The sequence below is a fragment of the Lontra canadensis genome, unplaced genomic scaffold (assembly GCF_010015895.1).
Source record: "Lontra canadensis isolate GAN:19392208 unplaced genomic scaffold, GSC_riverotter_1.0 scaffold15, whole genome shotgun sequence".
Classification (NCBI taxonomy): Eukaryota; Metazoa; Chordata; class Mammalia; order Carnivora; family Mustelidae; genus Lontra; species Lontra canadensis.
In genome coordinates this window covers 9,519,847-9,534,528 of record NW_022631009.1, presented here as the reverse complement: position 1 = coordinate 9,534,528, position 14,682 = coordinate 9,519,847, and the positions used below count along the sequence as shown (strand labels likewise).

Below are 14,682 nucleotides of genomic sequence, written 5' to 3'. Positions count from 1 at the left end.
CTTTCCTTCAAACTGGAGAAATCAGGGAGAATTTATTCTCCCCCTGAAACAACTAGAAAAGAAAAAAAGAAAGAAAGAGAAATAGAAAGAGAGAGAGAGAAGGAAGGAAGGAAGGAAGGAAGGAACGAAGGAAAAAAAAGACCGACCAGGTTTCATCAGGCAGCAAAGCGCAGAACACAGTGATCCTTGAGAGATAAAAGCAAATGAGTCCTACAACTGCCCCATCTTACTGCCTTAAAACAATTACCGCTCAGACTGTGAGGATCTGCCCAGGAGATTCAATGTAACAATATCTGAGGCTGACATAGGGCCAGGAATATTACTTTTTACTGACTCCAATCAACAACTGGCAAGTGTTTTGCTTTTATAGATATGGCTAATATGTTCTATTCAATGCTTATTTCAATAGTCTCCTAGCTATCATCTGCCTTCACCTTTGAAGAGATCAATACCCATGAGGCACCTCAACAGCCAGGTCATTGCGCACAATCTTTACTGGCAAGAGAGTAACTACGGGTGACTTTCTCCAGGTACAGATATGACGACATGACATGACTTTGATAGCATCTTCCTCTGGGTTGATTCATTTGAGCCAGTCATTCAGGAAATACAAATACAAAAGATCCAAATTATTAAAAGGAATGATCCATACACAGTATAAGGCTTATCTTTTCAGTTGAATTTCTGGGAACTATCAGGTCAGCCAAGGGCTGCTCCGCCACTGAGCTGTAAATAACTATTGACCTTCGCTACACTGTACCATTAAAAAAAAAAAAAAAAAAAAAAAAAAGGCCGGATACCTTTTTGAGTCTTGGAAGCAACATGTTCCTGATTTACAAATTTTAAAAACCAAGTCAGTTATTGATGTGAGTTAGATTGACAAAATGTAATTTTGTTTGTTTTCTTTGTATATTTAATTTCTATTACAGGTAATAATTCATCTCTGTTCTTAAAAAAAAACTGTTATATTACATTTAAGAGCACTGATTTGCTGTGATTCTTCTTTCCTCTGCCAATTGCAGTACCTTGGTAAGTCAGCAGATTCTTAAGGTCATTAATGTGCCTTCTAACTAACACAACTACCATTTTTTAATTGGAAAGACAATACCAATATTCATCATGGTTTGATTGATTTACAAAACACACAGATACACATTTATGCACTCAAATATTTTTCACAGAACTAGTGATTATTTAAAATAATGAGAGGAAACTTACTTGTACAGTTAGGCAAAGTTCCAGACCATGTTCCATTGGCTGTGCACTGTCTAACGGAAGGTCCAGAAAGGATGTATCCCTCCATACAGGAATAAATAACTGAACTGGAAAACGTGGTGCCATCAATCCGAAAGACTTTTCCATTGGCTGTGGTTCCTGGGTTACCACACTGTACAGCTATAAAACAAAATGGGCCAGAGTATATATTAAAAGTGGTTTTAGAATTCCTCTCACAAAAAATAGTGACTTAAATGATTGTTTCAAATTATCCAGAGGAGCTAGAAAATCTTCTATAAGTATTGGCTTATCTTTTATAGAGAGTTGAAATTCAAGATGAATTTATATTGATTCTATTAGATTAATTACTGGGGTGTAAGACTTTTGTTAGTAGCTTTGGTAAAAAATTTACAAAGTAAAGTAATTACTTGAGTATTGCTCTTGGGTACTATAAAATCTTCCCAAGAAGGATTTAAGAGTCTGCCTAAAAAGCAGCTCATGTAAAATTAGAGTGGACGTAACAACAAGATGCAACCGAGGTTTATTCTAATTATACTTCTAGGAGGATAGATATAAAATAGATAATTTAAGCATTATAAACATCCATGTATATTTTTATTTATGTAAGTATAAAACTGATTTGTATTAAAACTTTATTATCTCTATTTCTGGGCCAAAGTGTACAAAAAACAAACTGAATAAAAACAAAGTAACTAAATTCTAGGAATGTTTTGAACTAAGTTTGCAACATATCCTAAACAAGAGTCACAAACACAAATGCCTTATATGATTAATTATTCTTTATTATGTTTAACTATTTGCCATTAATACCATAAGTGAATTTTTTAAGGACCTTAAAAGCAAATCTATGTCAAATGTAATACTAAATTCTGCTATAATATAAAAAGGTATTTTAATACTTTATAGAATTTACAATTTTCTCTATGAATAAGGAATGTAATTACAGTTTCAGAAGTACTATCTCTATCACTCTCTGCATCTTATTTAATTTTGCCATTCCTTTGCCATTCCTTTGTATTTCTGTGTGTATGTGTATTTAGGAAATGTACACATTTCTTACATAAACAACAAAGTCAAGACCCAGGTAAAAAGTTACTCTCCAGCTTTCAGGAGAACATATGATATACTAAACATTTTATCTGCTGTCAAGAGTAATTACTCTCCTCTATATTCATAAGTCCCTGCCTAAAATAACAATCTGATCATGTTTATTTGTTATGTACCATGAGCCCTGACACAACACAAGAAGGATTTGAAAAACATTAATAATATACTTATAATATACTCTAGCTATATATACAACTGTGTACATTAGTCCAATTTTTAAAAGCTTTTATTTAAATTCCAGTTAGTTAGCATACAGTATAATATTAATTTCAGATGTACAGTTTAGTGATTTAACACTTCCATACAATACCCTGCACTCATCACAAGTGTTTTCCTTAATCCCCATCACCTGTTCAACCCATCCCACCAACCTCCCCTCTGGTAACCATGAGTTTGTTCTCAATAGTTGAGACTTTTTCTGGCTGTCCCCCTTTCTCTTTTCCCCTATCATCATTTGTTTTGTTTCTTAAATTCCAAATATAAGTAATATCATATCATATATTTTTAAAGGTTTTATTTATTTATTTGACAGACAGAGATCAGAAGTAGGCAGAGAGGCAGGCAGAGAGAGAAATGGTCAAGCAGGCTCCTTGCTGAGCAGAGAGCCCGATGTGGGGCCTGATCCCAGGACCCTGGGGATCATGACCTGAGCCGAAGGCAGAGGCTTTAACCCACTGAGCCACCCAGGCACCCCTCGTATCATATTTTTAAGATAAATTTCTGGAAATGGAATGCCTGGATTATTTTTAATTTCAAAAATATGTTTAATATTTCCCAGATCTGCAACATCAGGCACCATCATTTTTTAAAAAAAGATTTTATTTACTTATTTGTCAGAGAGAGAGAGAGAGCACAAGCAGGGCAAGTGGCAGGCAGGGGAAGAGGGAGAAGCAGGCTTCCACTGAGCAAGGAGCCCAATGCAAGACTTGATCCCAAGACTGTGGGATCATGACCTGAGCCGAAGGCAGACACTTAACTGACTGAGCAATCCGGGCATCCCCATCATTTTAAAAATCCTTGTCATTTGTCCAAATTGTATATTCTTTAAATTTGTATTTTTCTATTTATTAAATTATTTTAGCACATTTATTTGATATTTTTATTTTCATAGGTCTTTTATTCATCACATCCATATGATCTATGAAAGCTTTTATATTTTACTATAAGTTACTAACATAATATAATATTACCAAACATTTGGAATAAAGAGAATAAAAATACTACAAATTCCACCACTCTGTTGTAGTATCATTTTTATAAATTGCCTTTTACACATGGTCTCAAATAAATACCATTTGCCTTGATTTTACTAGAGTGCATAATTCTGAATCTTAATTTTTAACTGTTTTACATGATATACATTTTCTCATGGCCTTTATTCTAATACTTATTGATGATACATGTAGTGTGTGAATATATAACTACGTATGTAATATTTTTTCCTATTGCTCTCAAATTCTTTCCAGTTGTTTTAGTCATAATCAATAAGAAACATAAAATTGCATCATTTCAATTGTGTTTTCTTTAGTACTTTTATTTTCTTTAGGAAAAAATCCTCAAAAATTAATAAATCAAAGCTCTCTATATTCTATAAGTGTGAATTTTTGTCAAATTACCCTAAACTATAACAATAAAAAACCTCTAGAAATGTTTTAAAGTTCTAGTTTTGCTCCACATACACCAGAATTTCATTTAAAACAAGTGAAAATGATGCCTTGATGTTCAATTATAATTTTCTGACTGCTAGTTATGTAGAATTTTTTTCTATAGGTTGGAATTGGTTTTTTGGCTCTTCTGTATTTTCTGTTCATTTCCTCTGTCCATTCATCTACTAGAATCTCTTTTCTAAATGATTTGTATGAGTTCCATCCATAAGAAAAGTGATAATTCTGTTATATTTGCTATAACTTCTGGCTCTTTTATATCCATAATGTATATACAAACAAGACAAAGTCAATACCACACATTTCATCTAAAAAATATTTTGCAGTTCATCTGAACAAAGGGATTACTTAGATATCACCTATGCCATGTACAATATAATTATAGAGATTTTTTCCTTTGGAAGATAAGTTTGAGAAATAGTCTTACTTTTTTTTTTTTTTTTTTTTTTTTTTTTTTGCTCAGCAACATTGTTTCTCAACTAGTTTCCCTATAATAGCAACTAAGTTGCAAGTGTCTCTTAATTAGGATTACATTTGGTGGAGTTAAAAAAGATAACTGTCTCTCCTAGAATATGGGCACTAATTTGAAACATCATAAAAAGATTCTGAAATATAATCAATCAAGAAACTGTCAAGAAGGCTCTATTGCTAATTATTTCCTATTTATAAAACCAACACATTTTGTATAACATCAAGTAAATTTCATAAATACCTTTGCAAGTTTAGTATTTGCACTTAAGTCATCTCACAAAGAACAATTTAAATTTAAGGATAATTTTTCAGCAACACTTCATTTTCTAGTCAATCTGGTAAAGATTTAATTATGTTACCTCCGAGCTAGTCAGAATGATTAACAATTTTACTCAAACACTAAAAATTTTAAGGATTTTAGCTACTAATAACTGTCTTCTATAAATAAAAATCTCATATATATTTAGGCATCTTTCTATATTTTTCCTGAAAACTGAAACGACCTTGAGGTAATGTTAAGAATAATTATTTTTCCCTATATAATGTCTATTATGTACAGCACTATGATAAAGGTGGATTAATAAACCTTTTAACAAATATTTTTAACTTTTTGAATTGATATATTTGTTATGATACGAAGTATTTGTGCATATATAGCTCATGAGAGATAATTTTTATAATTATTACCTATCATAGTTCTTTTATATGATGATGCCTTTATTCTAAGGTTGGGTACAGGATGAATGGGGCAGGAGTTATTTCAACGGTAGTAACCAACTGAAATTGCATACACATTAAATTGCAACATTTTCCATATATTTAGTTTCTGCTTAGATTACCTTTGCATTCTGGTTGCCTTCCAGTCCAACTGCCATTGGCTAAACATGTTCTTTCTTCTGAGCCATGAAGGATATAACCACTATCACAAGCAAAACGTACAGAGCTTTTGGTTCTGAAATCACTTTCCTGTCTAGAACCATGCCCAGGAGTACCTGGATCCCCACATGTACCAGTAGCATCACCTGAAATTCAGTACAGTTTAAGTTAATTTATTTCATTAAACATTTCCTATGTTCATGATTTAGTCCAACATTCTTGTAGGCTTTTGTTTTTGTGCATGCTATGTTTTAATATGACAAACTGGCTCAGTAAAATAATAATTCACATTTCCCATCTGACTCTAGTCATTAAGAAAAGCCTAAATGAAAAAGAAATCTGTTGCAGAGTATGGCGTTATTTTCTGTATTGATGATATTTGGGTCCATTAAACAGGTTAAGGACATTTCATTAGTATTTCTGAAACCTGGTTAACAAATAAGTTAATGGAAAATTTATAACTGATATACTAGGAACTCAAATGACAACAGGTTTATAAAACTAAAATTAAAAATTGGACTTGGTAATTTGCACATTTTCTTCTTTGAATTTCCTAAATGCTGAAAATCCTTTTTTGTTAAATCACAACTGTAGTGTGCTGAAAAATGTAGATGTTACAATATAGTATTTCCAGTAACCTAAAACTTCACCCCCTGATTTTCTGTACCAATGTCCAATGACCAAAGATAAATGAATTGTATCTTTTCCAATATGAAAATATATAAATAAGTTATAAACAAAGATGGAAAAGTCTGGCTTAAGTTCTTAATAAGGATTTATTCTTTGTTCATGACTAGGTGTTCATCTTTTGATTTTAGTATTAAAGATTTATTCAGTCCCTTTATCGTGTCTTAAATAATTCTCATCATAGTTGCCCCAGTATTATTACATGTTGAGAGGAGAGAAAGAGAGACAAAGTTGAAGACATATACATTGAAAATGCTGTCTGTACAGATGCCTTGTTTGATATGCCTGGTGTATTTGAAATCCTTCTTCGTACCTCCTCATTTTCATGTGATGTAATATTACTCACACAAAACTTTAAGATCACAAAACTTTAAGATCACTACTTCACTTTTAAATATCTATGTGCATCTTTTTTTTTTTTTTTTTGCAATTCAGTAGCAGTTTCCTAATAAGTTAGCATGTATGCATCTAAGTTTATGTTTTTATGTATAATTGGTTATCTGGGTTAACTATGAGTTACTCAAAGATAAGAGTTTTAATTCTCATTAATATCAGTTTTATAGTAACATTAGAATTAATAGTTTTTTTTTTTCAAATCTCTAAGATAAATTTGAGATCCCAAGTAATCAGTTCACAGGGATTAACCACTAGTTACAAGGAGATTTTGAAATAAGTAACCATTTCAAAACTTTTACTCCTAAAGGGAAAACAATGTACAACAACTTCTAGTAAGTCATCAACATGATTTCCACAGAGATAAAATAATATAAAAATAATGGGCAATATATAAATAAAAACAGGTAGAAAAATAAGCACCAACTTCTAGTTGATGGGTAAAAACAAATATAATAAGTAGTATCAAATAGGGAAACTACACCGATCTAAAACTTATTTGATATTTTTTAAGAAAAGCAGTAGCTTAAACAGCTGAAAAGAAGAGTTATCAAATACTCCACAAATTATTAATTTTAAATAAGCTCAATATTCATTTATTATATGATAACTCTATTGGGGTTATAGAAACTCAGGAGTGATAGATAAATATCTTTCATAAAACTTGACTCAGTTTAATTTATAAAAACATTTAGGGCTTTATTTTAAAAGTATTCTATTAATTAACTGATTGTGTAGAAAGTTTAATAGAACTGAACTCTAACCGAAAATCTTGAAATAAGGTTTTGTATCTACTAAAACAGAACAGTTCATTTTAATGGGCAAAAGCACAATATACACAGTAGCATCCTAAAATCAGTTGATTATTTACATTAGATACAACACAGCTCAAAACATATACCTGTAATTTATCATCTACAAGATGAATATTAATTTGTGCTCTGAATTTATATTGCCTTAAGAAGTGTTCCAACAAATGTATAAACTATGTTATCGCCTCTCTCATGAGATTTTTAAAAAAATGTATTACTTTATCTCTTTTTATTATTTTGTGTATATATTCCTAGTAATAATAATACTAATAGTGTACCCTCCAACACACATTGTCCAATTTTCTAAGAGGTACCTGAACAATGAGGTTGTGATCCACTCCAATGGCCATTTAATTGGCAAGTCCTTGATGACTGGCCTAGAAGGGTGCGCTTTCCTGTGCAGGAATAGTGAACAGTGGACCCAAAGGTATACTTCTCACCAGACAGGACTGCATTAGGAGGAAGGCCAGGGTGTCCACAGTCAATCACTACAATACATAATTATTGAATATAAAATTTTTTTATATCTCCTATCGAACAACCTGCACCATGTTTTATAAAATAAATAAGAAGTAAACTATCTGCTCAAATATACCTAGCCTCCAGAAGTCAAAAACCCATGTGAAAGCTGGCTTTTAAAAAATAAAATGGAAGTTACAGTTACATGAACAATCCTGTTAACCCTCTCACCAGTGTTTAGCGGGAACACTGTAAGCAAGCATAAATGAGTGAGTATAAGTCTGTTACATGTGGGGGTGGTGAGTGTGTGTTTATATGCCTATGTGCATGGGTTTAAAGTATGCATGTGCCTGACAAGGATATGCAAGTTAGAGAGAGGAGTAATGTGGACAATCTAAATAAGGACCTACAATGCTTATAAGATTTAAAATGAGCCCATACAGAAATTAAAAAGGAAGAATTTTGAAGGTAAAGGAAAGGGAATGAAGATGGATATGTGACACACAATCTAATAATGCAGTCTAGAATAATTCCTTTCCCAGTCCATAAAGAATAAATCATGCTGTACAAAGAAAATACTCAGTGGCTTGTTACCTAAAACACTACAAAGTATAGCAGAATCAGATATCAATACATTGTCAAATTTTCTTTACAACCTAGAGGTAGCTTGGTAACTGTGTACTGTCTTTTAGTTATAACTTGGAAAAATATTGAGTGTAATATGACTCCAGAATTTTAAATAAAGGAATATAAACTTAATAAAACCCTTGAGTACTTTGCACACTATCAGAGATGCTATGGGACATAAAGGCAAAAAGTATGAGAGCTAAGAAAATCTGAAGAAGTTCATGTTTACGTGTCTTAAGATTTTTAACTTGAATGCTATAGCCACACGAAGTCAAGTAAGTGAAATAGTCAACTATGAGACCAGACTGTCTACAAAAAGAAGTGAAATACATTTTAAACAAAATGATCTTTAAGCAAAAGATCAACAATTGAATTATTTGCTACAGAAGCTGAAATTTAATGAATAGCGCATGAAGTTTTGTTTCTTCATTAGTACATGAATGATGTTGCAATATTTTTAAAAATATGTAAACATAAAGTATCTTTAACTAAAAAATCATCATGAAATGATTTTATAATTTAGAAACTTAGTAAAACCCAAAATTACTTGCACAATGATTTCTTGACACACTACTCCTTCAGTCTATGAAGTTATTCTTTCTTGTCATGATTCATCACCTTTTTGAGACATAGCTATAGTTGAGACTAAATAACTAACTGAATATTTCAAATTCATGTTCAGTTCTCTATGTTCTCACATAATTATTTCCTTACTATACATGTTAATTTTATGCATATCTGCTATAATTTATCTTATTTATATTCTACAATTCCAACACAGCATATGACAAAATGCACTCAAATGTTCACTGACTTGAAAGATGATGTGTATCAACATTTACTGCATTTATGTGTCTATGTGTCTGTAATATGATAAATGTTTAAATCAGTAAGATTTAAGTCACACATGTGTCTAAATCCTTAAATATTCTAAAGCCCTGGTAGATGTTTACATTAAGACTAATATTGCCTTAAATGAAATTTAAAATATTAGTACAAAAGAAAATCAAAATGTAATTGCCTCTTCTGGGAGGGTAATATCATAGAATATAACAGATGTTGCTTTTCATAGTCTATCTGCTTTATCAAAGCTCAAAATCAAAGAATCACATTAATATTAATAAAAAATAGCATTCAGGCATTGAATTGGCAGAATATAGGGGACTATAGTTTCAAAAAATGAAACAATAAAATCAAAAATTAAATTAAAGTAATAATTATAAATAAGATCCTTCTAATATATAGCTCTAGATAGTTTATAAGACAATAAATATCCGTGTGGCTTCCATGGCATTTTGTCAAGGAAGAATTCACATTATCTACTTACTGATACATTCTGGTAAAGGTTTATCCCACTGTCCATTTGGTTGACATATTAAAACCGAAGATCCAAATAAGAAATATCCTGGATTACAGTCGTAGAATACCACAGTGCCATAGGTGAAATTTCCATGTTCTATTTTACTTTCTCTTTTGGAATTGGCTGGAATTCCAGGGTCAGAGCAGTTCACCACTAAACAAATGACAAATATTCAAAGTTATGTTTGGAATAATATATATAGACCTACATAGATTTCCATAAAAAATGGTGTTTCAAAGGTAAATTTAATCAAATAAACCAAAGATTCCAGGAATAAAATTAATGCACGGGCTACATAGATAATGAAGTGAAATCCATGTGGTTGAAAACAGAAAAAAAGGAAAACATTTCTGTAAGAATTCTTGAACAATAGTAACTCCATAAGTATTCTACTTAATACCTTAATGATACCTTAAGCTATAAACCATAAAAAATGTAGAAAAATTGGGGTGCCTGGGTGGCTCAGTGGATTAAAGCCTCTGCCTTTGGCTCAGGTCATGATCCCAGGGTCTTGGGATCAAGCCCTACATCAGGCTGTCTGCTCAGTGGGGAGCCTGTTTTCCCCACTCTCTCTCTGCCTGCCTCTCTGCTTGTGATCTCTGTCAAATAAATAAATAAAATATTTTTAAAAATGTAGAAAAATGTAATTTGGTTGTATTTTATCAGACAATGTAAAATACACCATACCTCTTTGCAAATGGGAAAACAGCAAAAATCTCTTTAATTTTGTTTCTATAGAAAAAACAATAAAGAAAACCCCAGTATTGGCATCACAGTAAATGAGGACTCGGTCTCTCCAAAAATATGAAAAAATAAATGTCAAAGGTAAGTTCCATTAATTATAAAGTAAACCAGGATGCCTGGGTGGTTCAGTAGTTTAAGCCTCTGCTTAAATGGTCTCAGGGTCTTCAGATCAAGCCCCATATCTGGCTCTCTGCTCAGCAGGGAGCCTGCTTCCCCCTCTCTCTCTCTGCCTGCCTCTCTGCCTGTGATCTCTGTCTGTCAAATAAATAAATAAAATCTTTGAAAAAATTATAAAGTAAGCCACAAGTAAAATGATCTTAATGACTTTTTATATGCAGAAATAAAATAGGTACAAGATAATAAAGCTAAGCAGTTAAAATAAAACTTGGTAACTCCTTATTAGACACATTGCCAGAGGCAAGGGAAAGAAGCAAAAATAATGTATTGGGACTTCATCAAGATGAAGTCTGCACTTCTGCACAGTGAAGGAAACAATCAACAAAACTAAAAGGCAGTCTACTATTTGGGAGAAAATATTTGCAAATGACATCTGATAATGGGTTAGTATTCAAAATCTATAAAGAAATTATCAAACTCAACATCCAAAAAATAAATAATCTAGTTAAGAAATGGGTAGAAGATACGAATGGACACTTCTCCAAAAAAGACATGCAGAAGGCTTACAGACACATGACCAGATGCTCAACATCACTCATCATCAGGAAAATAAGAATAAAAACCATGAAGAGAGAGAGATATCATTTCACACCTATCAGAATGGTTTAAATTAACACAAGAAACAACAGGTGTAGGTGAGCATGCAGAGAAAGGAGAACCCTCTTGTACTGCTGGTGGGGATACAAAGTGGTGCAGCCACTCTGGAGAACAGTATGGAAGTTCCTCAGAAAGTTGAAAATAGAACTACCCTATGATCCAGCAGTTGCACTACTAGGTATTTATTCAAAGGATACAAAAATATAGATTTGAAGGGATATATGCACTCCGATGTTTACAGCAGCATTAAAAGCAAGCCAACCTATGGAGAGAGCCCAAATGTCCAAGAACTGATGAATGGATAAAGAAGATAAGAGTGCATGTGTGTGTGCATGTGTGTGTGTGTGTGTGTGTATGAGATGGAATATTACCCAGTCACCAAAAAATGAAATCTTGTATTTGCAACAACAAGGATAGAGCTAGAATGTGTTACACTGTGTGAAGTAAGTCAGAGAAAGACAAATACCATATTATCTCACTCGTGTGTGGAACTTAAGAAACAAAACACATGAATATCTGGGTAGGGGAAAGAAAAGGACAGAAGGAAAAAAACCATAAGAGACCCTTAAGAATAGAGAACAGACTGAGGGTTGACAGAGAGAGGTCAGTGGGGGAAGGGCTAGATGGGTGATGGGTATTAAAGGGGGTATTTGTTGTGATGAGCACTGGGTGTTGTATGTAAGTGATGAATCACTGAATTCTACTCCAAAGACCAATATTGACCTGGATGTTGACTAACTAAAAATTTTTTAAAGCCCCCCACCCAAAATATAAAACCTGTTAATTTTAACTTTTAAGAACATAAGATAAAAATTAAGGAAAAAGGAAAGCCTAGCTAATGAGAGGACATCAATATTAAATCCTTTTATTTATTAGCTGAAAACATTCTATTATTCTGCCCAAATTATTTCAAATATTGTCATCTATGTTTACGAAGACCCATTATTACCATGCCCTTAACGGGAATATAATTAGACATTTACCTTTGCACACTGGTGGAGGATGGCTCCACTGTCTGTTGGCCTGGCACTGTGCCTTTGTTGGCCCTTGCATAACATACCCAATATTGCAAGAGAATGTCACCACATCATTAAAGTTGAATCCATTGCCACTTGTTCTTCCATAAATTGGACTACCAGGGTGACCACAGCTAACCGCTATTAGCAATGGGTGGGGGAAAGGAGAAGCACAAAGCAGAATATTTGGTTATCCGTTATCACATGAGAGTTACGTTTAATCATTTCAAACAACATTGAAAGAAGACCACTTCTATGTGGAAATATATTTAAAGTAATTTTACTCTTGGAAGGGAGCAATTTAGAATGCCAAAATAGTCCAATAGAATAGAAATATTATATTAGTAAAGAGACACATATTTTTAATTGTGATCATTTCAAGCAAGTGGTGCAGAGATGTTTAAAGTTTCATGGGACATTTTTATTCCCTCTCTTCATTTATTTATTTATTTATTTTTTTTTTCCAGACAAGTACTGAAATTCGAAGAAATCTGGGAATGACAAGTTCATGTCACTAGTTAGAAGCAGAAAGGAATGAAACTGAACCTATTTCCCTTTTCTAGTCAAGTTTAAGAATTGAAGGTCCATAAAGGCAGTGTGTTGTATTTAATTTTGAGAAATAGTTTAACGTTATTTATACAAGTAATTTTTATGAAGAGTACACTGTCAAGCAAAGTGTGCTTGAAAAGTTAATGTGGCTATATATTATAAACAATAAAAATAATGCATGATGTAGGAGCATTCTCCTTACTATTCTGAGATACCATTATTAACACTCTGTAAACCTGTCAATCGTACTGGTTTATTTTCTTCATAATTGAAACTCAGTAATTTAGCACAAATTTGTTTAGAAATAATGTATCAGTTAGATAAATTATTTAAATGTTTTTAGGGTTGTAGTTCTATTCTAGATTGTACTTAGTGCTAGGCTTATCCCAAACACTGTATTTCTGTGAACTGTTTCACTGCATCATCCCACTCTATTAATCAGAGCAACTCCAGTAATAGTGCTTCATAATTGGGCACAGTGAAAAACCACAGTCATTTTTAGTACTTTTGAAATGACCCAAGAGCAATTATTTTTTTCAGCTGTATTGTTAATGTCAACCTACTCACTTGGAAATTTAACTGCATCTTATTCTTGTTAAAATTATCAATAAAGAAACCAGTTTTACCCCAAGGACCAATTTTCTTTTATAGACTCAATTATTCAACAAGAAAAACAGTGGTATTAGTTGGCTATGCCTGAATATAAATGAAAGGGGAAAAAATCTAGGACAGATCCAAGCATCATGTGCTGTCTTTAAATCATCAGTCTGTGTGCAGGCGCATGTGCACATGCGTACATGGGTGTGTGCACACACACACCCCCTTAGAAAAGCAATACTAATTATTAACTCTATGGTCTATTATTCTATTAAATTTCAACACCTGGAAATAGTCTCCGTGAAACTAGAATTTCAAAAAATATGTGTCGTTTGAATAAAAATGTGACAATGGAATCTATAAATATGGATGTAATTAGTCACAGACTAAATGAAGTATTTCCTGCAAATCCATGCTAAAAGTCCCATGCATTATTTATCTGAAGCCTCCAGAATCTCTATAGTGTGATCATATGATGCTATAATTACAGCTTATTTACAGTGTTTATTCTCATTTTCTAACACCAATTTTAATATAAATGTCAGTAATTGTGGATGGAAATGATCGGGAGAAAGATAAAATAAGGAATACATTAATAATTGCCTTCCTGGTCCAAAATAAGATAGATTGTGATATGAAACACTGTGTGTTGGTGGAGATTCAGTGGATTGAGCAAAATAAAAGAATTTGTAAAAGTATAAGTAAATTAAATAAATAAGTAAAAGCTTTGGATATCAATATTCAACTCTATTCTTATTTTTGTGCTATTACAGTCAAATTAGATGCACAATGGGCAAATCTATGTCATACACAGAAACCACAAAGTACAGCAGCAATATTTAAAATATAATAACAAAAATCTTTTATTTTACAGTCCACTTATTTTTCATGTGAGAGTTAATAAGGAAATTCACTTAAAAGGTCAGATAGATATTTGTTGAACCAGTGAGAGATATTATTGAAACAATTTCCAAATTACATATTGTTATACATTTTTGTATATACTTTAAAATAGTGAAAAGAGGGACGCCTGCGTGGCTCAGATGGTTAAGCCTCTGCCTTAGGTTGGGCAGGGTCACAATCTCAGGGTCCTGGGATCAAGTCCCACATCAGTCTGCTGGCTCAGGGAGGAAGCCTGATTCTCCCTCTTCCTGCTGCTCCCCCCTGCTTCTGCTCTCTCTCTGCACCCCTCTGACAAATAAATAAAATCTTTTTAAAAACTTAAAAAAATAGTGAAAAGAGTGCTGTAAAACAAAATTTTAAATAAATCTTAAATATTTCATATAAACTTCTATGAAAAAATATAATTA

At 32.5% G+C, this 14,682-nt stretch overlaps 1 protein-coding gene across 2 annotated transcripts in view; it reads right to left on the bottom strand.

Annotated features, from left to right (window-relative positions):
- CSMD3 (CUB and Sushi multiple domains 3) overlaps positions 1 to 14,682 on the bottom strand; it is a 1,221,727-nt gene that overhangs the window by 49,905 nt on the left and 1,157,140 nt on the right. For both annotated transcript variants that reach the window (XM_032858445.1, XM_032858446.1), the window contains 5 exons: positions 12,194 to 12,367; positions 9,660 to 9,845; positions 7,561 to 7,734; positions 5,318 to 5,500; positions 1,219 to 1,395 (listed from right to left, as the gene is read on the bottom strand). In XM_032858445.1, coding sequence (XP_032714336.1) covers positions 1,219 to 1,395; positions 5,318 to 5,500; positions 7,561 to 7,734; positions 9,660 to 9,845; positions 12,194 to 12,367 — 894 coding nt within the window. The remainder of the gene's footprint in view (positions 1 to 1,218; positions 1,396 to 5,317; positions 5,501 to 7,560; positions 7,735 to 9,659; positions 9,846 to 12,193; positions 12,368 to 14,682) is intronic.